Consider the following 26,751-nt stretch of genomic DNA (forward strand, 5'->3'; position numbering starts at 1 on the left):
CAAAACCCCACATAAAAGACTTTATCATTTTTATTGTACAATTTTATAAATCACATTTTGTACAAATTTTGCTAACAAAAAAGCAAGTCAGACTTCAGTTAGCCATTTGACAGGAGCCCAAACATAAAAATATAATTTAACACTGCAGTGAGGCGATTGGAGAAAAGTCTATGGGGCAGAGCAGGCGTTTCCGATGGTTCACCCTTTACTGTAATGTTAAAAACCAAACAGGGGAAACCACTCGCACGCTCATAGTGGCACGAGGTTAAAATCCAGTTTGCGTCTGTGGTGATGGGGAGGAGCTGGTTGGTCATTTGGTCCTGTTCCGATGTGTTAAGAGGCCGAGATGCAGAGGTTGCAGGGTCAAAGGTCGTAGGCAGCAGTTCTTATGAGCGGGTGTACTTTCCCCAAATGTGAAGCATGAAGACGGACGCGATGAAGAGCAGGCTCATGACCAGGACTGGCACGGGGCCCCTGTCGAAAAAATCAAAGCCACTGATGATTAGGATGAACATTATTGAGCGGACTTGGAGCCGTACGATGGATATTTGTGGACCCAATCATGAAAAAGGAAAAGTTCTTAGTTTTATTTCCCGGTGATTTCTTTCAAAAACATATTTAAAAAACACACACCAGCCTCATCATGTGTCATAACCCCCCAAACCCCACGAGGATCATCAGAGTGAGCGATTTTATTGATGAGGCTCCGATACCAGGAGGGGCTCTGGAGTCTGAAGGAGGGACCGTGCGCGGGGAATTGGGGTGCATCGCTAAGTAGCAGATATTGCCATGCCGACCATCTCCTCGGCAGCCCCCTCCTCCCTCTTGTCAGGAGGCTGTAATTGAGTTGACCTTTTAGAGTCGATCCTTTAATGAAGCTTTGAGGCGGGCGTCTAACGGAGGAACAAACACGTACTCGATACACAGCACTGTACCGTACGCCCTGCCCTGCTCGAACTGCACAGACACACTCGATAACGGCCCATTGATCCGCCGTGTGCGGCTGTGGCCACGTGACTTCAATATTATACATTTTATTATATAGCAGTCTCTAATTTGTTTTATTCATCATTGTTAAAAGTCAATTCACTAAATAACTAATAATAATGCATTCAAAATAGAAATGTACTTTCACTGCTTGATCAAAACCTGGATTGAACTGTTATGATCTGGGGTTGAGCAGTTGGTCAGGTCTTGGTTCAGCAACACTATGAGCCCGAAGAATGAGCTGAACACCCTGAAAGACCAGGTTATTCCATCAGAGGATTTCTTCTTCCCTGATGACACAGGCTTATTCCAGGATAATGCCAGGATTCATCAGGCTCCCGTTGTGAAAGAGCGGTTCAGGGAGCAAGAAAGATCATTTTCACACATGGGTTGGACACAGAGCCCAGATCTTAACCCCACTGAGAATCTTTGGAATGTGCTGGAGAAGCCTTTGCTCAGTGGTCACACTCGCCCATCATCACTACAAGATCTTGGTGAAAAATGAATGCAACACTGGATCTTTTGACATTGCAGAAGCTTAAAGAAACAAAGCCACAGTGACTATGTGCCGTAATCAAAGCTCCAAAGGTCCAATTAAATATTAGAGCGTGTGACCTTTATTTTTTGTGGTGACTAAAAAAAATAAACTAAAACCTTATTGTGACATATTGAGACAATATACAGCAACCATTCCCAAAGTCTGGTGCGTCACGGCCCCCTTATTAAACCAAAAATCCCATGGGGGCCCCCAATAATAATATTCTACTCTATTGAACAGACTTTATCATGTTTTATAGCTTAAAATGATATGTCTCAATGTCTGTTTGGGCTCTGTACTGAATTGAAGCAGTCGATTTGATCAAATACATACTTGTTTTGTAGACAGGCTTTGGGGGCCCCCTGTAGTGCTTCTGAGGACCCCCAGGGGGGCCATGGACACCACTTTAGGAACCACTGTGATACACTAAACTACAACTATAACTGCAGACCCATTTGACCGCTTAATGATACGTGAGCCGTTTTTGAACATTCATAAAAATCTATAGTAAATTAAAGCAGAGTTCATAAAAAGTATCAAAATAATTCAGTGTCAGACTTCATCATGATTAACATAGGAACACAAATAGAGGGGCATGAACACTTCCTGAGCCTGCTGTACAAAAACACTTCACACACGTTAAGCACAAACCATTTGTTGGACAACACAGGCACGTTGGTCTAATTTCCCGTTATTACAGTTTCCTCCGATTTCAGTTGATGAAGATAAATTGCTCTAAGTAGTTGCTTATGAGTGAATCAAGTTTAAATGTCACAGAGGAAATGAGCTGGGAGTTTGGAAGGTGTTTTTTAAAGCACACTTACACTTTAAGACCCGGTGAGTCCTCAGTGTAGAAGCGCCACATGCCTCCTGTTCCCGCTGATGTGGTCCTGCCTCCGCTGCGAGTGCCGCTGCTGGCTGCTTTCCTAGAAAACAAACACAAATCCAGTCAAAGAGAGGAACAAGGAGGACGCACTAAAAGTAGTTTAATGTGTTGGAAAATTACACTGTACCCAATGCTAATAAAACACAGATAACATTAGTACAGACAGAACGAACACTTTTACAACTTTATACTTGTCATTTTGTGATACTGGTAAATGTGGGATTTTTGGGCCATTAATTCGAAGAGGTTCATACATTGTAGAAAAAAACAATATGACTGATGGCTCTGGGTGTCCCAATGTATTCCTATAGTTTGTATAGGTGCTCTTGGGAAAGGGAACTCAGGCACTCTAACCAAATGTGCACATGCTGCTTTTTTGCAGGTTCATAAGTTATTGTAAAGGCTGGATGTAATGGGAGCCTCTGATTATCCAATGACAAAGCCCTGCATAGCATCCATTTGGTTCTTTACTCACTGAACATTATTCTGAACAAGTGGTAGGGAGGGGGTCTCTTTGGATGCTTTGAATATAATAGTATTAATGCATTGGTTTGATATAGCACTTTTCTGGACACTCAAAGGACGCTTTACATTGCATTATTCATTCACTCCATACTCGGTGGTGGTAAGCTACAATTGTAGTCACAGCTGCCTTGGGGTAGATTGACGGTCGCGAGGCAACCAGTCTGTGCCGTCGGCCCCTCCGACCACCAGCCATTCACTCACTACATTCGTTAGGCTTCCTGGTGTTCCCAAACGGTCTCCCATCCCTTCCCTGCTTAGCTTCTGAGGTCTGACGGGATTGGGCGCAGCAAAGGCGGTATGGCCACGATTATATGACTCTCTTTAAAGTAATTGATGTGTAATAGCGTAGTTGGATCATTTAATGAGTACAAAAGTGATTATAAATTGACAGAAATAAGTAGGGTCATTTTGGGTACTACCCCCTGGAGAGTAGCTGTGGAGTAGGAATGACGTGTAATCCATTTATTTGTTGATTTAAGTTAATCAAACACAACAAAGTGCTGATATGGCTTTATTTTCGAAATGGAATGAATGACTTGAACATTCAGATGTAAAAAGGAGTCATTTCTGCAGAATAAACGTACCTCTGTCTGACTGTGGAGCCTGCTGCACGAGGGGCCACTGTCTTGCTTGGGGAACGGCTTGAAGCCCCCACATTGGTTGCGCTCGCTGCTGGTCCAGGCTGAAAACAGATTGACAAAGAATAGTAATGTCCCCATAGTTTGAAAAGGAAACTAGATGAATTGAGTAATGATGACTGTCATTATGATGATGATGTGATTTGCTTTGTACAGACAGGTTTACTAAACTTGATAATAAAATAACATAGTTGACTCGTTTTAGTAAATCAGTTTGCGGCAAAGATTCATTCATTACTAAAGGATACACATAATCTTTGAACAGAATCTATGCGATTTGGGACAATTATAATGTCACTTAACAGCCACGTCTGCACTGACAGGCTAACGCTAACGGCTAATTTAGGCAGCAGTGGCTCAGCACAGCTTTAAATGAATGAACAGCCGTAGCTTAGCATCCATTTAAACCATACCAGAGTAAAGTTGTCTTACCATTATTAAATCTTATGTTGTGATCGATGGTAGTTCTGTAATCTCCTCTTGAGTTGATGTCCACGCAAAACAGCTGCAGGCACGAGAAATCGGTGCAAATTTGAGGAGAAACCCCACAACGCTGACGCCTATCTAAAAAGGACACGACTACAGACAACCTGGAAACACATAGGTGACCGAGCACATGCCTGACCGGCTTTTTTGGTCATTTCTCAACTACATTAATAAATATATGTCTATTTGTATATCGTTTATCTATTATTTTCTACATTTAAATACACACAATGTAGATGTGTGAATAAAAAAACATTATGCATAAACTTGCAAATCGTTTTGAAGGCAAAAAGCCGACCCGCCCTCAGTAGTAGTTGACGTGTCTTACAGGAAACGATGAAAACGCCGCCATTTTGGGGCAAACATGGGGATAAAGAGCAAAGTTTTGATTGAGCTGTAGAGCCATCATGGCTGACAAAGCTGACCAGTTTCTTTATATCGAGTATTGATAAAGCGCATATGGGTGAAGCTGAGCATAAGCGAGTCTTATCTGAGTGGGAAGAAGTATTCACAACTTAAGGTAATCATAAAGTTTTTGTGTATCTGTTGGAGTCAGTGGGGCAAATTAGTGATCCTAAATCAAGTAAACAGCAATAATAGTGATCGTTAGCCTTTATACTTTGTTTTATTGAGCAGATGACACTTGTATTATCTAAAATTCTATGTAAACAACCGACAAATCAACCATCGTTATTATTGCTAAGACACTTCAGTTTACATAGATTTCTATCATGTGAATGCCAGTCAACTACAGTGTCGGTTAAATATTGTATTTAAAAAAACATGATTTTTTTCCTTTTCTTTTTCAAACGTGAATATTTTGAACATCCCTCTGCCTTGTCTTAAGATGGTGCGTGTGGTGTTCCTGCATCCTGACCTGGGCATTGGTGGAGCTGAAAGGCTGGTGGTTGATGCAGCAGTGGCTTTAAAATCTCGAGGATGCACTGTTCAGATTTGGACAGCTCATCATGACTCCACACACTGCTTCTCTGAGACCCTGGACCCAGACCTGCCCGTGGTATGTTGACAAGTTGTATTATAAGTCAGAAAATAACATAGCTCTCCAGGTCTGCAGATTGCAACAGGCTTACACCACCGTTCAGTTAAAGTGTTGAGTAGCCCTTCTCTTCTCATTTGAATTGCATTGACTTGATTTTTCTGATCACAGGTCTGTGTGGGGGACTGGCTGCCCACCAGTTTGTTTGGTTACCTACACGCCCTTTGTGCTTACCTAAGAATGATCTATGTGGCTTTGTACCTGGTTTTCTTCAGTGGACTGGAGTATGATGTTGTCTTCTGCGATCAGGTCAGTTTTAGTTATTGACTACAGACACACTACTTAACAGTTAAGGTTAAGCTAAGTTACATGATCCTCGTAGTGGCGCCCCTTCAGAGCAGTGGGCAGCCGCAGTAGGTTGGGCTTGCGTAATTATATGTAATGTGTTTAAGTATGCATAATTTACCCAAGTCTACAAAACTACTCTAAACTGATCATTTTCCTTGCGTTGTTGCTGCATCGTCATCACATTTTTTCATTGCTTTTTTAATGCGTCTTTGTCACATTTTTGCCACTTTTTTGTTGCTCTTTTGTGGCTTTTGTGTTTCATTTTCATCACTTTTTTTGTTACATTTTCATCAGTTTTTCATCAGTTTTTTGTCACTTTTCGTCACATTTTTGTCACTCATTTATGTGTCATTTTCATTGCTATTTTTTTCAAGAAGCTTTTAGGTTTAGGTAAAGCCGAACTGGAGAAAATGTGCTCGGTTTGGGGTTAAGAGGTTAATGTCACATCCGCCATAGTTTCCGTGTTATTGTTTACAAACAGACAGAAAATACTAAGTCTCTTCTTACAAAGAGTAAATATCAAAAGGCCTTTAATTCACACTAGCGATATTAAAAATAAATGTGTTGATTACTGTATTAATGAATAAAGGAATATGAATATGTATCGTCTTTTATGTAGCTTTTATCTTGAAAAACAAGTGCTTGAATTTCCTTGTGCCCATATCTACCTTAAAGTCTTCACGTTCTGCCCTCCAGGTGTCTGTTTGCATTCCAGTGTTGAGACTATCCCGTCACAGAAAAAAGGTTCTGTTCTATTGTCACTTCCCCGACCAGCTGCTGACTCAAAGAAAGACTGCTCTGAAGAAAATGTACCGTGCTCCTCTTGACTGGCTGGAGGAACGAACCACTGGCATGGCTGACATGGTATGTTTCTGTTTTACGTACTCATTTCACAGTTTGAGCCACCACTTATATACACTCATAACTTCAGCTAAAATGAATGTTCAAATAAACACTGTGACATTTTGTCTGGACCTGAGGCTATTGTAAAACTGCTGGATATAAACTCCTGTGGATTTAAGTGCTTTGATACAGATCTTCCTCAACTAATCTGTGTCTCTCTGCAGATCCTGGTGAACAGTCAGTTTACTGCAGGCGTCTTCAGAGACACCTTCAGGAGCCTGAGTAGAGTCCAGACAGACGTGCTCTACCCCTCCCTCAACACAAAGACCTTCGACCAGCCGAACACAGAGGAGTCGAGCCTGGGGGGACTTCTGCCTGAGGGCACAACCTGCATGTTTCTCTCTCTGAACAGATATGAGCGCAAGAAGAACCTGGGCCTGGCTCTGGAGGCACTGTCCGCTCTGAGGAGCAGACTTCCCAAAGAGCAGGCAGCGGGAGTTCACCTGGTGGTGGCGGGAGGCTACGACGACCGCGTCACAGAGAATGTGCAGCATTACAATGAGCTGAAGGATCTGGCAGAGCAAATACACTTGGAGGGCTGTGTCACCTTCCTGCGCTCCCCCTCGGACTCCCTGAAGGTGGCGCTGCTTCGGGCCAGCACTGCTGTGTTGTACACCCCGAGCAGAGAGCATTTTGGGATTGTTCCAGTGGAGGCCATGTACTGCTGCTGCCCTGTTGTAGCAGTGAACTCTGGGGGTCCCCTGGAGAGCGTGGCTGATGGAGTGACAGGTTTTCTGTGTGAGCCCACAGCTGAGGCCTTCTCTGCAGCCATGGAGAGGCTCGTCACAGAGTCCCCCCTCCGCAAAGACATGGGACAGGCTGGCAAGGCCAGGGTGGAAGATAAGTTCTCTCTGGAGGCTTTCTCAGACCAGCTGTATGACTACATTCTCAGACTCAGCCATTAACTGCTTTGCAAGACTGAAAATACTTTGCAAAGGAGAAAGTACCTGGATATGTTTTACGCTGAAAGATGTTTTACATCAGCAACCTTTCTCATGTGCACTGATTTAGAATGAAGTAATCTGGTTGAATAATGATTTGATAAATTGAATATCTGGTTCTCCAGTTTATGGCACATTAAATAATTGAAATGGAATAGACTGCCATCGAGATGACATCTGCAGACTTTCTGTATTTAATGTTGAGTCCAAAGGGCATAAGTACTAGATTTTCTAGTGCCTAGAAGCGTCAATATTAACATATAGGATGTTAATTCACTTTTGGGTAAATGTAGATATGCTCTATATGTGCGTCTGCAGCTGAAAACGTATGGAGAGCCGTGCGTCTGTGAGGGGAGGGGAAATGTGACGACTTCTACCACAATTAATCAGCATTCCCCTGGAGGGGTTGCTGTGAGGGCAAAAAGGATGGAATCTCTCTACCAATTAAGAAAAGAGTAACGAGTTTAAAAAATACCACCCCTGCAAGGCTGTGCGAGAGGGTGCAGCAGAGAGATCCCCACAAATGAGGCGAAAGGATTGATTGTAAGAGTAAAATGTTTTGCACTGAGTATGTTTTCTTGTCTGCGCTGCTGTTTGTCGGTGTCTGGGACTAGAACAAGAATGTTGTTAGCACCCCGTGGCGTCACAGGCCACCGTCCCAAATCGATAAACGGGATGCTTCCTGTTCAGGCCATCGGACTGGGAGCTTTGTTCGCGACGTCTGTGCATTGAGGAGCTCTGGCCCGGCCGTGACTCCTGCTGCTGGGTGGAGGTTATTAGCAGATGATGGAGACTGTTTGCTTTATTAGAGGCCTGCTGATGGCCAGTGCAGCGTCTGGGTCGTTATGAAGCAGGAGAATAGCAGAAGGTCATAGTGTCTGCGCTGCTGTATAGAAACGCTCTTATTGACATTCCTGAAGGCTTGATAAACAAGAGGACACATACTTTCCTAACTTGAATGGGCTTTGCTTTGTTGATAACTTTTTTGGCATTTATTGGAGTGAACAGACAATTTTTTGTAATAATGCCTTTCATTGCATTTCTGCTCATTTTCAAGGCTGGATGGATAGATAGATGGATCAGACACACATCCAAAGAGCAAACTTTATTCTGCTGATTTACGAAAGTCACTGGAAGTTGTTAGCTCTCTGTCTCTGTGCGTTGCTGCATTATCATCTGCAGAGTCTGCGTTGCTTCTGCGTTGGCCTGGTCGTTGTTTTCCTTCAAGAAAATCTAAACCAAGACATAATTGGAACATTAAATTACAGATAAATTCATTAGAACTCTAATCGAGAGTGCTGCACAGAGGTTGGACTGGTTTTAATAAAGTGAACAAAGATGCTTTAAAGAAAACTTAGATGGGTCCAATCGGCCTTGAAGCATTCAGAGAATAGACAAAGGCAGCAGCCCTTTCTTGTGCTGCTAAAGATTTACTGCCCAGACCTTCATATATGGATAAAGGTTTCCGGGGTCTCCAGCCTTTAGCCTCTCAGTCATGTCCAAGAAGTTGAAGAATTTAATTATTGATTTGTTGATGCATTTTTTGTTTTAGTTTGAGCACTAAATGACAAAGTTATGGGCACAATCTGTAAACACTGGGGATAAATACACAAACTGCCTGAGCAAAAACAAAAAAGGTTACACGCTCTAAGCAGTAATGTTTCACCAAGAACTTGTATCGATGATGGGAGAGTGTGACCTCTGTGCAAAGGCACCGATCCTAAATCTTTGGGCACCCATGCACATTTGCCCTAATTACAAAATGATTTTTTTCCCCCATCCATTAGGAAAAACCTAAATCTATGGGGTTAAGATCTGGACTCTGGAGAATGAAGTCTCATGCTCCCTGAACTACTCTTTCACTATGTGAGCTCAAGAATCCTGGCATTGTCATCTTGGAATATGCCCGTCCCATCAGAGAAGAAGAAATCCATAGACAGAATAACCTGGTCATTCTTTGGGCCCATAGTTTCTTTTTAAACTTAGAACTGACCAAATGCAGCAACCCCAGGTAATAACAGTGAATAAAGTAAATTAATTTTGTTTTCTTTGTATCCATTCCTCAAAGCTAGCATTTCTGCTTTCATTTATTTTATTTTTGGGAAAAGTAGCTCACAGGTAGACCGTTTGGAGAACCCCAGCTCTCTTCAGTATCTCGCGGTGAATAAAAGTGTATCGTTTGGACTCACCTGTTTGCACACAGCTTGGCCGTAGCGGATGAACGTTGCAAAGTGCTCGCTGTTGAACTTCACCATGTCATAATGGAACTCCTGGTGGTGGAAGGTGTGGCAGCGATGCATCGCCTCGGCCAGTGGGGAGGGGACCAGGTTGTGCTTGTTGTTATTGACCCGGATGAAAGTGCCACCGGGAACTCTGATCTGTGAAATGGGCTGTGAGCAAATCCTTGTCATCTTCAGCGCTCTCCCAGATTTGGACTTTGGCATCAGCAGCCGTGCCAGGCTCCGGCAGGCCTTTTGTGTTGTGTTCTCGTCTGAAATGTGAAATAATAAATGTGAATAAAAATGACGACACGCATTTGATCTTGCAGGTTTTGTATAGTTTTGAGAAGGGCCTCACCTCCTACCCCAAAGTGCATAACATGCCCCTCCCCAACACAGACGGCCCAAAGGGTCTGTCCAGACCAGGGGAGGACGAACTCGATCAGGTCTCCAAACTGAGCAGCTGCAACGCTATTATCAACCTGATGAGAAAACAACAACACACGACAGGTAAGAGGAAGCCAAATAATGTAATAGGTAGAGCTAAGGGGCTTATTGTAATCTGTTTGTTTGTCACTTCAAGCATCAGGACATAAACTCAAATAATGATTTAGTAAAAACATAAATAATGTCTTCAATCATATTTAAGTTTTCATTTGTACCACTATTGGCTACAATTACTGTGACTCAGTTTCTGATTATCAATTATTGTAAAAACAAATGCAGTAATTGATTGTTAAAAGTACAATATTGTAGTTACAGCATGAAAACCTGTAGGTTTTACCTGTATTGGTGGATTCAGGAGGGTGTTCAGGTTCAACGGCCCGTTCATGGTCACTGCTCAGCGAGGAAAACAGACTGACGGGTGGAATAAGTTTAGCAACACTTTTATAAAGCTATTCGATTATTGTTATCAAGATTAACCTCTCACATAGTAATAATTAAAGAACACTTGGACTTTGACTTTTTCCAGTGTCAGGGATCCCTCGTGGTTTCAATATATTGTTGTGGTTTATATATATTGTCCGCGTGCTCTGTCACGCAAACGGAGCACATTCGCAGCCTCTCCCACATGTCATATACAGTGCCTCTCGTGAGTATTCATACACCTTGAACTTTTGCACATTTTGTCATGTTTACAACCCTAAACATAAAGATTTTATTTTGATTTTTTTACTGAACGTTCACACATAAGTAACAGACAACTGTGAAGTGAAAGCGAAATGATACATGATTCTGTTATTTTTCAAAAAATAGAAAAGTGAAAAGTGGGGCGTGCATAAGTATTCATACAGCATGAATGAATACTTTGTGGAACCCCCTTTTGCTGTAATAACAGCACAAGTCTTTTGTGGTATGACTCTACAAGATTTGCACATTTAGAGACTGACATTTTAGCCCATTCATCTTTAAAAAACAACTCAAGCTCTGTCACATTAGAAGGAGAGCGTTTGTGAACAGCAGTTTTCACATTATTCCACAGATTTTCAATAGGATTTAGGTCAGGACTTTGACTGGGCCATTCTAACACATAAATATGTTTTTATTGAACCATTCCATTGTAGATTTAGCTTTGTGTTTCGGGTCATTGTCCTGCTGGAAGGTGAATCTCCGCCCCAGCCTCAGTTCTCTTGCTGTCTCTGTATTTGGCTCCATCCATCTTCACAACTATTCTTACAATCTCCCCAGTCCCCACTGAGGAAAAGCAGCCCCACATCATGATGCTCACCCCCCATATATTTGACACTGGGGATGGTGCACTCAGGACGATGAGCCGTGTTAGGTTTGCTCCATACATAACGTTTTGCATCTGGGCCAAAAAGATACATTTTTGTCTCATCTGACCAAAGCTCCTTCTTCCACATGGAGCTGTGTCCTCCATATGACTTCTAGCAAACTTCAAACGGGATTTTTTAGGGCCTCCTTTCAATAATGGCTTTCTTCTTCCACTCGTCCATGAAGGCCAGATTTGTGTAGAGTACGACTTATAGTTGTCCCATGTACAGATTCTCCCAGCTCAGCGGCAGGACTTCACAGCTCCTCCAGAGTTATCTTGCGGCACTTGGTTGTATTTCTTACCAGTGTCCTCCTTGTTCAGTTTGTTAGTTTACGAAAGAGTAAAGCACCAGTGCCAACTTACCAAGACACGGTCGCCCATCTAAAATATTAGATCAGACAAGGAGGAGATAGATGTGAAGATGGATGGAGCCAAATACAGGGACATTTTGGTGGAAAACCTGCTGGAGTCAGCAAGAGAACTGAGGCTGGGGCGGAGATTCACTTTCAGCAGGACAATGACCCTAAACACAAAGATAAATCTACAATGGAATGGTTTAAAAAAAACATATTAATGAGTTAGAATGGCCCAGTCAAAGTCCTGACCTAAATCCTATTGAAAATCTGTGGAATAATGTGAAAACTGCTGTTCACAAACGCTCTCCTTCTAATGTGACAGAGCTGGAGTTGTTTTGTAAAGAGGAGTGGGCTAAAATTTCAGTTTCTAGATATGCAAATCTTGTACAGCCAAACCCCAAAAGACTTGTGCTGTTATTGCAGCTAAAGGGGGTTCCACAAAGTATTCATTCATGCTGTATAAATACTTATGCACGCCCCACTTTTCGGTTTTCTATTTTTTGAAAAATAACACAATAATGTATCATTTTGCTTTCACTTCACAGTTGTCAGTTACTTGTGTGTGAACGTTCAGTAAAAAAATCAAAATAAAATCCTTTAGTTTCTTTTGTTTAGGGCTGTAAAGATGACAAAATGTGCAAAAGTTCAAGGTGTATGAATACTTTCGAGAGGCACTGTAGCTCCAAAAAAGCTCACGATAGAAGCTACCAAGCTCTTCCACGTGTTCCCCATTTAAATAAAGTTACGTGAAGTGTTTTCATGCGAAGTATATTTACACAGAAATGTAACATGTCGATTTTATAAGCAGATAAAAAGGGGTACTATATTGTGAGGCGTAATGATACGAGGAGCACAACGTCCGCACAGTAACTCCTAAAGACTGCCCCCCCCCCCTCACTTCCGTCAATAACCTTTAGCCAATATTCCTTTAACTGAGCACATTGTCTCCAGCTCAGCGTTACCCAAATATAAAAGCTTCTTGGTAAAAAGTGAAAAAGTGACAAATGTGATGAAAACTCAACAAAAAATGCAAAAAACAGTTACAAAAAAAAGTGATGGAAAAAGTGACAAAAATGTGTAATGAAAAAAAAACTCAAAAGTGACGACAACATGACAACAACAGTTTTGTAGGCCTTAGCTTTCAAATGAGGTGTGACACTGGCCTATAGGCTTGTCAGCTCCAGTCGTAGCTGTACCTTTCTTGTACTAATGGGAAACCTTTTGTTAACCTTGTGTGCAGGACGGATTACCCGCTGTATGTCACTGGGCTTGAAAAATATGGAAGATTTTTTGTGTCATCATAATGTGAATTTGAATATTTTTTGTCCTCGAATTTCAGACGCTGAATATTCAACACATAATTCGGTGTTTCAAATTCAAATTGAAAAATTCACATTGACAATATGCACTGAATTGTTTTTAAATATTTCAAATTCAACAGATTAAATTCATAGTGACAAATTTGTTGTAGAAAAAAATCTGTTTCAGTGCTTTTGCAAATGAACTCCTCTATTGTTCAGGTTACTGTCTCTGTATCTGACTGTAGTATAACAACATTTCAGTGTAGAATTATGACCCATAAGCACCAACACCATTTCACTACTTAGTGAAGAAAATAGTCTTGTTACTGTGCTTCAGATCTATTGGTAAATGGTCTCAACTTATATAGCACTTTTTCCACCTACATTATGCACTCAAAGCACTTTACAGCAAGAAACCACTCATCCATTCACGCTCTCATTCATACACCAATGTACGCAGACACTGGACGCAAAGTGGGTGAAGTGTCTTGCCCGAGGACACAATGACAGTGGGCACCTTTTAGGAGGCGGGATTCAACCCCCCACCCTTACGATCATGAGACCACCCGCTCTACCATCTGCGCCCCCCACCTGACAGTTTGGCTTTACCCAAATCTAAAAGCTTCTTGAAACAAAAAAGCGTCAATATAGCAACAAATAGAGGATGAAAACACAGCAAAAAAGTGACGGAAAAAGGCCTCAAAAAAGTGACAAAGACGTAGTTAAACAGTGAAAAAAAAAAAAAAAACAATAATGCAAAAAGGTGATGATAATACCATACCGTCTTTGCTCTGCCCAATCCCGTCAGACCTTGGAAGCTAAGCAGGGATGGGCCTGGTCGGTGCTTGGATGGGAGACCGTTTGGGAACACCAGGAAGCCTAGCGAATGTAGTAAGTAAGTGAGTGAGTAATGGTGATCGGAGGGGCCGATGGCGCGGACTGGTTGCCTCGCTTCCGTCAGTCTACCCCAGGGCAGCTGTGGCTACAATAGTAGCTTACCACCACTGAGTATGGAGTGAACGAACAGTGCAATGTAAAGCGTCTTTGAGTGTCCAGAAAAGCGCTATATAAAACCAATGCATTATTATTATAAAATATGGCAAAACACAACAAAAAAGGTACGGAAAAGACGATGAAAAGGCAACAAAACATGACAAAAGACACAAAAATGAGAAAACGAAAAAAGCCACAAAAAAATGACGATGAAAGAAGAAATGAAAGTGCAACAGAAAAGATGCGGCGACAACGTGACAAAAAAGCTAGGATCAGTTTGGCCTTAGCTTTCAAATGAGGCATTACACTGTCGCTCTCCAGTCGAGAAGCTTTTAGATTTGGGTAGAGCCAAACTGGAGAAAATGCACTCGGTTAAGGCGTGATTAAGAGGTTGAGTAGAGGTTCAGTAAATCAGGAAGAAGCCATTTCTTGGATTGTAATAATTTCCTTTCTTTTTAGAGTGACTTCTAAGATGGAATTTTCTGTGGATAGAGTCTCTCAAAGCAGCTCTTGATTCACAGTAGGATGCAGATAGTAAGAAAATGTGCAATCAAAACAACAGTAGAGATCAAGATACAAGGAAAAATATAAATGTGCAAAAAACAGTATAAAAAAAAAACAATAGAAAGAAGCAAATGTGCAGAGAAACAGACCCTAGAATGTGTATATATAACATTATTATTGATCACAGCTTCACATCTTAATTGAATGGCTCCTGAGAGGTCACGTCGCACTTCCACTATGTAGTTAGTAAGTTTTTTCCTATTTTTATGAACCTGTCTTTAGCTCTAAGTCGCATCAGTACATTTTGCAGGCTCCTGTGTGTCCACCCCCCCTCAGAGTGTGCCCTGTGGAGGGAGGCCTGTTATAGAGATCACGGTGCGTCTGAGCTGCAGCGATAACCGGTGCCTTGGTGCCACAGGCGCACAGTCCTTAATTAATTAATGAGACCGCGGGGTGGTTTTCTAATTCCACGTAGCCGGCCTGGCGCGGGTGGAGGGGGGGGGGAGAAGATAGCCTCGAAATGTTTAGGTGTGAGTTTTCAGGCGACGGAGGAGCAGAGATGTATGTGAGCGCGCGAGGCTGTATATCTATTTAGTTGGCAGTTTGGGAGCTGCTTTCCTTGTTAGCGGAATATTAACTACGTGCAGAATATTTTTACTCTGACTTTAATCACGCCTCATGATTGGGTGTTAATCATGGGGTAAATGAAGCTGATGAGGAGGGAAGCCGCCGAGGCCCAATACATCAACAGCCCGCGCTCCTGTGCATTAACCAGGTCACAGCCCCTGTGCCCTGGAAACAAAGAGAGAGCGCACTGGCCCACTGTGGTGCTTTGAAATGCTTTTGCAATTATGTCAGCTCTTAACAAATCACAGACGAACAAATATTTAACCCCCGCCTCAACCGAGCACATTTCCTCCAGTTCGGCTTTACCCAAATCTAAAAGCCTCTTGAAAGAAAAGTGTCAAAATAGCGACATGAATGAGCATGGAAAAAGCAACAAAAAAGTGACAAAAGAGCGACAAAACCAAAGCAACAAGACCACGATTAGAGAGAGATGAAAAGACAAAAAAAAAAAAGAGCCACAAAATACTGCTAAAAAGTAACAAATATGTGACGGAAACACAACAAAGTCTGTCAAAAAGCAGAGGCAAATGCATGCAATGAGAAAAAAAAGCGATGTCTTAAAGGGGCTAGAAGCAAGTTGGCCATTTTATACTCACCACTGCCACCTCAGGTCATGTGTGTAACTGCAGCTTCTATATTAAGCTCCCCTTACTTCGGACCCGCAGTAACAACTATTTGAGTGACAGTGCAGGATTTTAGAGGCAGTTGTGGCGAACAGGTCTGGGCTCATTCTACACATCAGGACATTGCTGGAACATGTAGGAAAATACTTCATTTTAACATTTTTAAACTATGTATAGTCCCTTTAAGAGTCGACTTAAAAACAGGCAGTGAGTCGACCTGCCTAAAATGCAGGAGCAGTTCATTCCATAAAAACGGTACCTTCTTGCTGTGAGGAAAACGTGCTAACCACTCAGCAACTGTGCTGCCATAGGGATGCCCCTAATACACACATATTATAATGGAACGTTTTAATATTTGGAACCTATAGCCCTTCCCTTTAGGTCATTGATGGTCTGCACCTCCAAAAAGAGTCCTATTGCACAAACAGATAAGTTCTATTGATGGCTTGTTATTCTCTCTTTATGTAGCTGTTTTCAGTGATCAGAGCTATTTTAGTTTAATAGAAACGTTTTGTCACTCCTTCCAAATCATTTACTCTGTCATCTGCAGAGTAAACTAATAAAACTATGAAACGGAGATACCTGTTTTTGTGTTTGAACAGTCTACTCTCTTTCTTACACCTCTGAATATTTGTTCCTTTTCCTCTTTGATTCAGTATTAAATGCAGCTAGGGGTAAAAAAAAAATGCTGAATCTGTATTTGTATTCAAAGCACATGTTAATGAGCCTTTTTACACAGTACATGTGAACAAATTATGCATTTCAGACTTTACCACTTCCATAAAATATTCAAATATATTACTCACAGCTCGTAAATGTTAGCACTGCTGTAGTCTTACATTGGGTGAAGACCATCGGTGGCGAAACAGAAATGATTTACCCGAGCGGTGTAAAGATGCACAATAAAGCTCGTATTATCTCTGATAGTGGAGTATTAAAGATAGCATCTATAAAAGCATCTTTATGGCCAGGCACATCGACGCGGTATGATTTGTTCTGTATGTAAACCTGCTTATAGCTGAAGGAAAAACAGCGCAGTGGGTTTGTAACTCACCGTGGGTTTATTAAAACTTATCTATAAAACATTTCTATTCCTGATTTTGATGCAGTTCACTACATTCTTTCATCTTTTTTACTGCTACTCTAATATGTTACTTATTAGTGAGACAAGTCATTTTCCACTACACACAGTGGAACATTAGAGTGATATACTTATGTAAACTGATGTGAACCATAAATGAGGTGGGAATACAATGATATGCATTAATGAACAACATGTTATAGAAATTTTAGCTGCTTTACTTCTTATGTGTTAATTGTTGAGACTGGAGTGTATAATTAGTGAGGTGCAGTTAATGAATACAGCGGGAACAATATGTTTACATACACTTCATAAAAAGACACATTCGCATTTTTTTCCTCACTGTCAGACCTGAAACTAGAATTAACTTTTTTTTCTTTCTTTTTTTAGGTAAAGTGGAATTTGAAAAAATATTTCTATTTGTCAAATTCCAGAAGAATGTGAGATAGAATTTTCTACACAATTTTGTATTACTTTTTTACAAAACCAAAAGTTTACATACATTTCATTCATATTTGGTAGCATTGCCTTTAAACTGTATAACTTTGGTCAAATGTTTTGGATTTCCTCCCACAAGCTTCTCACAATAGTTGGCAGGAGTTTTGATTCATTCCACCAAACAGAACTGGTGTAACTGAGACACATTTGTAGCCACCTTGGTGCACATGGCCTTTCAGCTCTGCCCATACATTTTCAACTGGATTGAGATCAGGACTTTGTGATCCATAAGCCACTTTGTAGCCAGTTTGACCATATGCTTTGAGAATTGTCCATTTGGAAGACCCATCTGCGCCCAAGCTTTAACTTCTGCTGATGTCTTGAGATGTTGCTCCAATATTTCCACATAGTGTTCTTTCTTCATGATGTCATCCCCACAGCCCCACAGCATGATGCTGCCATCCCCGCATTTCACTGTTGGGATGGTGTTCTCAGGCTTGGCAGATTCCCCCTTATTCCTCCAAACGTGATGATGGTCATTATGGCCAAAACCTTTTTTTTTTTGTCAGACCACAGGAAATGTCTTCAAAAATGAAAGTCTTTATTCATGTGCATTTTGCAAACTCCAATCTGTCATTTCCATGTTTATTTTGGAGTAAGGGCTTCTTCCTGGCAGAGGACCCTCTCTTGGTACAGGACTTGTTTCACTCTGGATAATAACAAACTCTTACCAGGTTCAGCATCTTCACCAGGTCTTTTCCATTTGTTCTTGGGTTCATATTCACACTTCAGACACAGCACGTTCATCTCTGGAACACAGAACCCGCCTTCTTTCTGATCCGTATGATGGCTGGACATTTCCATCATTGTTTTAACCAATGAACCTGAACTTCAAGTGTTTTGAAACTGCACCCAAGGATGACCCAGACTTGTGCTTCCAAGGACATGAAATCGTCATCTGGGCTTACCCAAATTGTTTAAAGGTATAGAAATCCTATAGGCCATTGGCTAGCTTTTCTAGCGTGAAGTTTTGTTCCAGGAAATCAGAAATACAATTTCTTTGCATATTCTGAAACTGAATAAAACAAAAGGGGTCAAATAAAGTTTCCACATGCAGAAACCCTGCAGTTTTTGAGAAATTCGAGCGTGAAATGGGAACTATTTTCTTCTGGCGCGTATGATTTTAGGGTCACCTGACCTACTTCTGACCAATCGGCGCATCGCGTTGACACCGCAACCCGGAAGTAAACACGCAGCCCAGAGGAGCGCCTTCACTGACAGCGCAGCTGTTAGCTACTATCGTGAAGAAAATCCCGCTTTCTGAAGGCAAACTTTAGATCCTCTGCAGCGAGAACAACTCGAGCAGAGTGGGCAACACTCACGAAGATCGCAAACGAGTGGATTTGGACCATAGACCTGTTATAATCCCTGGACAGCGAGGAAAATGAACTGCAAACTTCTGCGAACTCTTCTTCAAAGATCGTCAGACCTACGCCAGGCAAAGACTCTTAAAACGGCAGCCAGGGGGTTGTCCTACTCGTGAGTACATTCTTATTTATTGTGTAGTATAATGCTAATACAAATAATGCCTGAGGGAGCGACACACGTGTTGTGCCTCACGTTGCATGTATGACCCGAAGAAAATTCGTAGTTTGTTCTCATTCTGGATGTAGTTCCCCATTTGTCTGATTTGCTTTAGAAATTATAATAGCAAATAACTTTACCAGTTAGTTACACCAAAAAGATGTTTAAGCATGTTGACATTTGAACCTATCAAAGTTTGTCAAATGTTGTTGCTATAATAAAGCGCAAACCAATCAAAAAAGTAAATTAAAGAGTGCCACTGTGAACAGCTCTGTTGTTTTTACAGTCTGTGGTTGTTCACTGCAGTAAACTGTGGTTAATAGTTTATTATTGCTGGAATAAGTCTCTTCGGTGTGAGTTGGAATCACTGATCCTTTCAGTCTCTTATTTCACTCCAAAGTCCAATTAAGTCCATGATAAAATGGAGAATATTAGTACAGTTACTTGTACATGATACATAAGGCCTGCCCTACTGCTGTAGTTATTTCTGTTGAATCTGCTTTCTTCATTTTCCAGGACAATTACGTGATGAAAACATGTTGTGGTGGAGCCTGGTCCTGTAAAGCCTCGCCTCACTTCATTTAAAGACTCAACATGAAAGAGTGAGGTATGTATTCATGGGACAATCAGAATGAATCCTCCAGGGCTCGGAACAACTGCATTCACATTGAAAAATGCTGAACATATTCTGCAAACTGCTATCCAACACTTACCTAGAGGCCTTTTTATAGCAATATTCTTAACACGTTTTGAAGACTATCTGACTGAAAATTATAGTAAATATTATATTAATCTAAGCTCTGAATTCTCAGTTTCTGTCCTTTTGGCTCCTCAGATATGGCTTTGATTCTTGACTGTACTTTTTGTTAAAAACCTAAAATGTGCTTTGTCTGTATTTTTACAGTGGGAGAACCTGCCATCTGTGGCCACATACGAGATCTCCTGTGATTGTCTGGAGGACTTTGGACAACAGAGAAATGATCCTGATGAGACTCTGCTAAAGATCATCAATGAACTGCAGAGTCGTCAGAGGCCTCAGATTAGAGGTATGTCATGTATTTTTCTGTTTATCACCGTCTTATAATCAAGTCATGCATTTAGATTTACAGGGATTTATTGGGTTGGTCTAAATTAATATCAGAGAAGTGAGATTTCTTTTTTTCCCCATCAAATTCTAACTTGGGCCTAGAACAAAATGTGTCTGACTCTGTGGCATCTGACCTTGGCCCTTTCTGAAACCGCCTCCTTCCTTTTGCTTCACACTTACACTACTTCTTTGAACTGAACATTAATTTCCTCTTAGAGTTTCAGATTCAGATTGTTCATATGTACACTATATTTTAGCTTCTTAAAACTTGCCAATATTTGGTCTCATTTCTGCTTTCTTTTTCATTATCAAATATCTATATGACTGTAAAATGTGACTCTTGTAAATAAACATGGAACATAAATAGTTTGGTGCATGAGGCTGCTCTCTGTAACACACACCTGTGAGTCTGCATCGATGCTTATAAACCACTTCTCTTTGCTGTGTGTTCTGCTTAGGACAGACCTTTCCTTCGAGGGAACATGCATTTCCAGTGTTAGTGAGTAGGAAAAGGAAGGAGGATGCGGTTTCAGAAAAGGCACAACAAACCACTCACAGATCCACAATCATCCATTATCATCCCAGACACTAGACTTTATTTTTTAACTAATAATCTACTCATATGGGCCCCAAAACTGTACATACAATGTAATAAAAAAAAAAATTGGTATATAAGGTATTTACCATCAACATACAATAAACTAGTTGTAAATTAAACTTAACGGTACTTTTTGATTTCAGATCGGACCGGCTGATGTCAAGGATCTAATTTCAGAAAATGTGTTTAAAATGCATATCGGTAAATATTTTCAGGTTTTGATTTTTTTATTGTATTTGTTTCGACTGAGGGGGGGCCCCGGGCTGACTACAGCATGCACAGGAGGGGAATCAAGAACAAAGGTTGGGAACCACTGCAGTAGAAGGTCTTATATTGAATGAATTACAAGATCTAACAGGCAAGACTGAAGTCAAGCTTTCGTCCATATGCCAAGATACACTTGATCTGCTTCTGATGGTTAAAAACCCCAAAATCACAAAAAATAAAAGAATGTTTGAAACTTATCTGGAGCAATTTGTTATTTATGTTCTTAAAATCTAATTTGAAAATGTCATGGGGAAATGGTAGGTCCCATAGTGTGCTTGTTTCAATAGGACGCATATTTCAAAAAAGGCATATTTTCAAAAGTTATTTCTTAAAAACTAGCACTCCTATCCACCTTCTTTTACCACATATTGAATATTTTTAGTATTGTTTTTATGATTGTAAAATTTTAAGTCTGTGGCCTTTACACCTTTTGAAATAACTGGAGTCAAAAATGCCTATAGAGGCTAAAATGTCCATTTTTTCACAAACTTCCCCGCTTTAGGAGCCAATTTCTCATTAACTGCAGGGAGTCTGCGTGTGGAAATTTTTGTGGAAGAAGTTTAACTATTGTACTTGATAAAAATCCAAATAAAAAGTATTTCCTATTTCCTGGAACAAAAGTCATTTTCTAAGCCCTTTCTGAGAGCTAGCCGATGGCCTACTAGTGTATTCTTTTTTGTATTCTTAGAGTAACTTTTGAATTTGCAAAAAGTAATAAAAGAATTGTGTAGAAAATTCAATCTCTCATTCTTCTGGCATTTCACAAATACATTTTTTTTTTTATTCTAGTTGACCTAAAAAAAAAAAAACAAGTTAATTCTGGTGTCATTTCAGACAGTGAGAAGAAAAATACACATGTGTCTTTTTTTGATTCTTTATTTTTTATTTATTTAAGCGTACGTAAACATCTGAAATATCTTACAGGTGTATCTTTGTATGACAGAGAAAATGATGACCAGTCACTTTGTCTTTGCTCGAGTTTCCATTTCAACAGTGGGTATGTTTTTAATTTCTCGAACTTTTAAACCAAATTTAGCCGCTGAAGATTATTCTCCTCTTAGCTGTGCATGCTGGCATCTCCGCGGTCGTCTTCCTGGAGCAGCAGGTGATGAGGGGAGAGGAGGAGGAGGAGGAGGAGGAAGAGGGGGCACCTGCAGAACAGACCTCCCATTGAACTTGGCTCTCATCCAGCTCTCATTGAGACAGTAATCAGCGCTGCGGCAGTCGCTCATATGGCCCTAAACAAACACATTAACATTATTAGTTGTTTCACCCGATTTAATCTTCACCGTAGCTTTACGTTGGTGATTGGTGTTATTCTGGCGAGTCAACATTACTCAGTGGTGTGGAACAGTGAGTAACTGGGATAGTTTTCCGCAAAGTGAGAGACGACTGGTCCGTTATTGTAAACCCGGCCATCCAAGTTAGTCTTATCTTTGTGCTAAACCTTATAGAAACAGGACTGTTTCCATCAGGACAATCACCTGCTTTGAAAATAATGAAATCCAGGGTGAAAGATTTTGAATGGGAGGATTGTTATTGAGAATATAATTTACACTCAAATCATATGTCACCATTAATAATGTCGCCAAAATCAACGCCTTAAATGTCATGAAAAACCATTAAATTAGATTTCAAACTAGCATAAAATTGAAATTTATTGGAAAGTTAAAACAAAGTATGACATTGCTCAACAATGTTTTTGCTCAAAAGGTCAGCCCTTCAATTTCATGCAAATATTTCATTAAAATATAGTATTTGGCCAATTAAAAATGGCATTAAAAATTACATTTGGCCTGATTTTGCCTGTATAAACCCTGGTATTTTACTTTCAGAAATTTTTCAGACCTGTTTTCATTATGTAGCTCTGTAATCCAAACAATGCATGTAAACCAGGGGTTCCCCAACTGGCGGGCCTGGGGCCAGATCCGGACCTCCAGAGGCTTTAGTCCGGACCCCAAAGCCTTTTCATCCTGTCAATATACTTAATTTCTAAGCAATTTGAACAACATTGAAATAAGATGGCACCATTTTTGATGTATTACTCGGTTCTGCTTTGACATATTATATATATATGGACATATGTCAAAAGTTACGACAGAAAAGTTTGCGTAACTCGAGCTGATTTAGTTGGGGACCTGAAACCCTATTCAACAAAAGGCTCTTCAGATGGATACGAAAGGGCCCGTGTGTTGAGTATTTGAAGAATGATTTGATTTCCAGTGTTCAGTTTCCAGTGCATGCATACTGAACCCCCTGTCATTTCCAACGTGTCACCTGTGTTCATATAGAGAGATGAGAAGCTCTATAGTCTCTGGTGCGCCCACCTCCAGGACCAGGCTTACCCAGGAGGAGGTGTCAGTCTGCGGGTGTGTGATGCCAGGGGAGGCCCAGCGGACCCCCTCACAGCTGGGCAGCCATAACCTCCGGTGATTATCCTCTTAGGGGTGAGCGTCAATCACGCGCGCCGTCCTATCCGCACGTGCGCGCCTGTTACAACGCCGCACAATGCGCCTCTATTGTTGCTGCAACTTCTGTACAACTCCGTTTGTGTTGCGGTGCCCGGCGATGGCCTGTGAGATTGAGCTGTCAGTCGACCGGCAGCAGATGAAGATTAATGAAGCGTGCAAACAATAAGAGGCTGGCAATGATCATAAATATGCTAATGGGCGTTATCAATAGAAGCCCAGTGACATGTCAGAGAACAGGATTCGCCGCGAAGATTCGGAGGTGATTTAGTTTTCACTGTTAAAACTCCCACTCCCCTCCCTCCTCCTCCTCCTCCTCCTCCTCCTCTTGGGACGCACATATTTTTGGAGCCGTGTGATGGACGGGGTATAAACGCCCTGTCCCATGTGTCACGCGCGACACGAGGGGAGGGGGAGGCGATCTCATCGAGCGAGGCCGACATGATTGGTGTCAGATTGAGCGTGTTTATTTAGCGCCCGTGTCTGTGAGGCGGCGCGCAGGTGTGTGTGTGTGTGAGAAAGGGCATCGGCTACACTGGCGTCTGTGCCAAGAGTCTGATTAAGAAGACGGGTCGAGCTAATGGTCACAATGAGAGGCTGATTAGGACACGCTGCGATGAAAAGACCGGGGAGATCCATTCACTAAAATGATGGCTTTGTTGTCTGATCCCAGTCCTTTGGGGAAGGGGGGCCTTCCTGGTTTGGTTTTAAAAAATCTCCCTGTTCTCCGCCCTCGCTGTTCATGTGGGTCACAAAGCAGCAAGGAAGCGGAGATGACTACACCTTATTTAACCTTAATAAATGATGAGTTAACCCTTAATAACTACTTAACAATGGATAAGTGACGTAAAGAACTATTCATTAGTAGTTAAGTAGTTATTAAGTGTCAATAACACTTAAAGGGACTACACGGAGTTTAAAAATGTTAAAATAATGTATATCCTCCCCCTACATGTTCCAACCATGTCCTAATGTGTAGAATGACCCAGACCTGTTCACCACAACTGCCTCTAAAATCCTGCACTGTCACTCAAAAAGTTGTTACTTTGAGTCTGAATTGCCTCATGCACGAGCTTAATATAGAAGATACACATATAACCTGAGGTGGCAGTAGTGAGTATAAAATGGCCAACTTGCATCCAGCCCCTTTAAGTACTGAATTCATGCACATTAGACAAAATTTTGCTAAAGTAGTAATTATATTTAAGATTTTGCTAAAGATTGTACCCAGCTTTCTTTTGTTTGACCATTTTTGTGATGTTTATAGTTTCACTTTCTTATTGGACACTGAAAGGAAGTGACAATTCCTATTTTAAAGGGGCTCGATGGAAGTTGTCATTTTTATACTCGCTACTGCCACCTCAGGTCTTACGCGTAACTGCAGTTTCTATTTTAAAGGAATAAGCCACCGTTTTTACATACTGAGATATGTTCTTACCTTAGCTTTGACGAGTTCTTTAGGACCTGTCTGGTCTTCCCCCGTGCCTTCTATCAAGTAAACACAGAGCAGACGGCGTTAGCATTTAGCCTCTCCCTCTCTCCACTATAGCTCCAAAACAGGTCAAGATAGAAGCTACCAAGCTCTTCCACGTTTTCCCTATTTAAATATGGTTACATGAAGTGTTCCACTACAAAGTATAATTACACAAAATTAAACAATGTGGATTTTCTAAGCGGATAAAAGGGGGAACTTCTCCAGTTTGTCTTAAGTTAAATCTAAAAGCTTCTCGACTGGAGAGTGTGGCCAGTGTAACACCTCATTTGAAAGCTAAGACCTGCCAAACTGATAGTAACTTTAATGTTGCAGCGTTGCAGCATTTTTATCACATTTTTAGACGTGTTTTCGCCTTTTTTATCACTTTTTTGTTGTGTTTTTGTCGTGTTTTTTGTTGATTTTTCATACCTTTTTCATTGCCTTTTTGCCGTGTTTTCAGCAGTTTTACAACGTATTTTGGTCACTTTTTTGTTTTGCGTTTTCATCACTTTTTGCGGCACTTTTGTCGTGTTTTTTATTCTCATTCTTTGTGGCTTTTATGTTGCTTTTTCATCCTCGTTTTTGTCTCTATTTTGACGCTTTTCTCATGAGGCTTTTATATTTGGGTAATGGCAAACTGGAGAAAAATTTTTATGGTTTATTATTAAGAAATAGTTTTTTGTAGCCTCTTACTTCTTTCCATATCTTATTATTCGAAAGTAACGTCACTCTTATACTTGAATAAATATTTTGACCCCTCAACTCCACCCACCTCTGACTAAAATAATGGCTTTGTTGTCTCATCCCATTTTGGCAGTCCTCTGGGGGTGCTTCCTGGCTTGAATAATAATAATAAAAAAAGATCTTCTTCCTATTTTTCCCCCTCGCTGCTCATGTGGGTCACAGAGCAGCGCTACCGTGAGCCAAAACCCGCCTGCCTGGCCACTCCATCACCTGGAAAAGCACTTCTTAACCTCCTCCCTCCATCCATTCACCCCGGGTCAGCGGCTGTTCCCCGTCATCCACAGGGAGCAAACCGCAGCCTCCCGGGACCCCCGCGACCTTCGGTGTCCTTCGCCGCGACCTGTAGACACCAACACTTTCCTGATGGAGAAGGTAATTTGTGTGGGATGGATGGACCGTGTATAGTCGACATAGGGAAGTGGCTATGATTGGGGCTAATGAGCTCACAGGGGATGCATGTGGGGGGGGAGGCTGGCCAATAGCGGCAGTGTCGGGTGTACACTTATGTGGAGGGTCCCTGCTGAGCGGAGACCCTCCTGACCCAGGGGAGTTTGTTTATCTGCGGCTCGCGTGGATCACTGAGGAGGGAGGGAGAGAGAGAGAGAGTGTGGCTGTGTGAAAAGTCCCAGTGGTCATTACAGGCGGCTTGTGCTGAGCTGGTTAATGTGGCGGCTTCTAGGACAGAGGGAGTCGAGCATTTAGATGTCGGAACAAATTGGTCGTTAAGTCAAGGTCACGGGTAACACACAGGATAGTGTTAAAGAGCTAAGAGAAGAGGTGCCGAGATCTGCGGTGGCTTTGGTTATCTTTGGTATTGCTTTTTTAGTTTTCTATACTTTGGCAAAATTCACAAACAAACTGGTAATGAATATTAAAAATGTTTAATACTGGAGTGGGAGGTGTGCTGTGATTCAAAACCTTAAGGGCCCTTTACTTGATTTTTTTTCACAAAGGGGAATAACATTTGTGCTGTCCTTAACCCTCGTGTCGCCTTCGCGGGTCTTTTAGACCCGCTGTCATGTTCCGGGCATTTGGATGCAAGGTGACACAAGGGGGCGCCCTTCCAACCTTCACAGTGTAAATGTGAGTTGACTTTCTTCAGAGTTAGACTTTAGGTCAGACACCATGAGTGACAGTAACATGACGCTAAATACAGTGAGCTCTTTGTTTCCAGTAAAAAGGCTGAGGCCTCATTGCTCTTCAGTCACAGACTGAGAAGTGAAGAAGGAAGTCATGGAGCTTCTGCTTTAGACAGAACTTCAGACTTCTGCTGCATGTAGGGGTCATATTATATCATATCAAATGTTGTAATCTGTAAAGCACTTTGTGATACGTTTTGGTATGAAAAGCGCTTTATAAAT

The 26,751-nt window shown here is 41.4% G+C and overlaps 3 protein-coding genes across 3 annotated transcripts; 1 reads left to right on the top strand and 2 right to left on the bottom strand.

The window, feature by feature from the left end:
* Positions 1-4: 4 nt before the first annotated feature.
* sec61b (SEC61 translocon subunit beta) lies at positions 5-4,158 on the bottom strand. Its single transcript, XM_079562060.1, has 4 exons — positions 4,007-4,158; positions 3,521-3,618; positions 2,350-2,451; positions 5-474 (listed from the first exon to the last, which is right to left on the bottom strand). The coding sequence occupies exons 1-4, from the start codon at positions 4,007-4,009 to the stop codon at positions 387-389; spliced, it is 291 nt and encodes a 96-aa protein (XP_079418186.1). The 5' UTR covers positions 4,010-4,158; the 3' UTR covers positions 5-386.
* A 335-nt stretch (positions 4,159-4,493) lies between these two features.
* Positions 4,494-7,232, top strand: alg2 (ALG2 alpha-1,3/1,6-mannosyltransferase). The gene is made up of 5 exons (XM_079562326.1): positions 4,494-4,580; positions 4,908-5,078; positions 5,229-5,366; positions 6,102-6,269; positions 6,473-7,232. The coding sequence occupies exons 2-5, from the start codon at positions 4,908-4,910 to the stop codon at positions 7,211-7,213; spliced, it is 1,218 nt and encodes a 405-aa protein (XP_079418452.1). The 5' UTR covers positions 4,494-4,580; the 3' UTR covers positions 7,214-7,232.
* A 1,143-nt stretch (positions 7,233-8,375) lies between these two features.
* Positions 8,376-10,321, bottom strand: LOC306967342 (phospholipase A and acyltransferase 2-like). The gene is made up of 4 exons (XM_079562332.1): positions 10,253-10,321; positions 9,827-9,950; positions 9,439-9,740; positions 8,376-8,482 (listed from the first exon to the last, which is right to left on the bottom strand). The coding sequence occupies exons 1-4, from the start codon at positions 10,298-10,300 to the stop codon at positions 8,390-8,392; spliced, it is 567 nt and encodes a 188-aa protein (XP_079418458.1). The 5' UTR covers positions 10,301-10,321; the 3' UTR covers positions 8,376-8,389.
* Positions 10,322-26,751: the final 16,430 nt, after the last annotated feature.

Source organism: Gobius niger (genome assembly GCF_951799975.1).
Source record: "Gobius niger genome assembly, chromosome: 8".
Classification (NCBI taxonomy): domain Eukaryota; kingdom Metazoa; phylum Chordata; class Actinopteri; order Gobiiformes; family Gobiidae; genus Gobius; species Gobius niger.

What these genes read in the sequence shown, in the direction of transcription:
- sec61b (XM_079562060.1), bottom strand. An exon ending in GGCTCCACAGTCAGACAGAG is followed by an intron (nt 2,452 to 3,520) that starts GTACGTTTATTC and finishes TTTGTTTTCTAG; the next exon opens with GAAAGCAGCCAGCAGCGGCA. An exon ending in GACTCACCGGGTCTTAAAGT is followed by an intron (nt 475 to 2,349) that starts GTAAGTGTGCTT and finishes TTTTTTCGACAG; the next exon opens with GGGCCCCGTGCCAGTCCTGG.
- alg2 (XM_079562326.1), top strand. Translation starts at nt 4,908, where the DNA reads ATGGTGCGTGTGGTGTTCCTGCATCCTGACCTGGGCATTGGTGGAGCT. An exon ending in TGGACCCAGACCTGCCCGTG is followed by an intron (nt 5,079 to 5,228) that starts GTATGTTGACAA and finishes TTCTGATCACAG; the next exon opens with GTCTGTGTGGGGGACTGGCT. An exon ending in ATGTTGTCTTCTGCGATCAG is followed by an intron (nt 5,367 to 6,101) that starts GTCAGTTTTAGT and finishes TCTGCCCTCCAG; the next exon opens with GTGTCTGTTTGCATTCCAGT.
- LOC306967342 (XM_079562332.1), bottom strand. Translation starts at nt 10,300, where the DNA reads ATGAACGGGCCGTTGAACCTGAACACCCTCCTGAATCCACCAATACAG. An exon ending in TCCTGAATCCACCAATACAG is followed by an intron (nt 9,951 to 10,252) that starts GTAAAACCTACA and finishes TTTTCTCATCAG; the next exon opens with GTTGATAATAGCGTTGCAGC. An exon ending in TATGCACTTTGGGGTAGGAG is followed by an intron (nt 9,741 to 9,826) that starts GTGAGGCCCTTC and finishes TTCACATTTCAG; the next exon opens with ACGAGAACACAACACAAAAG.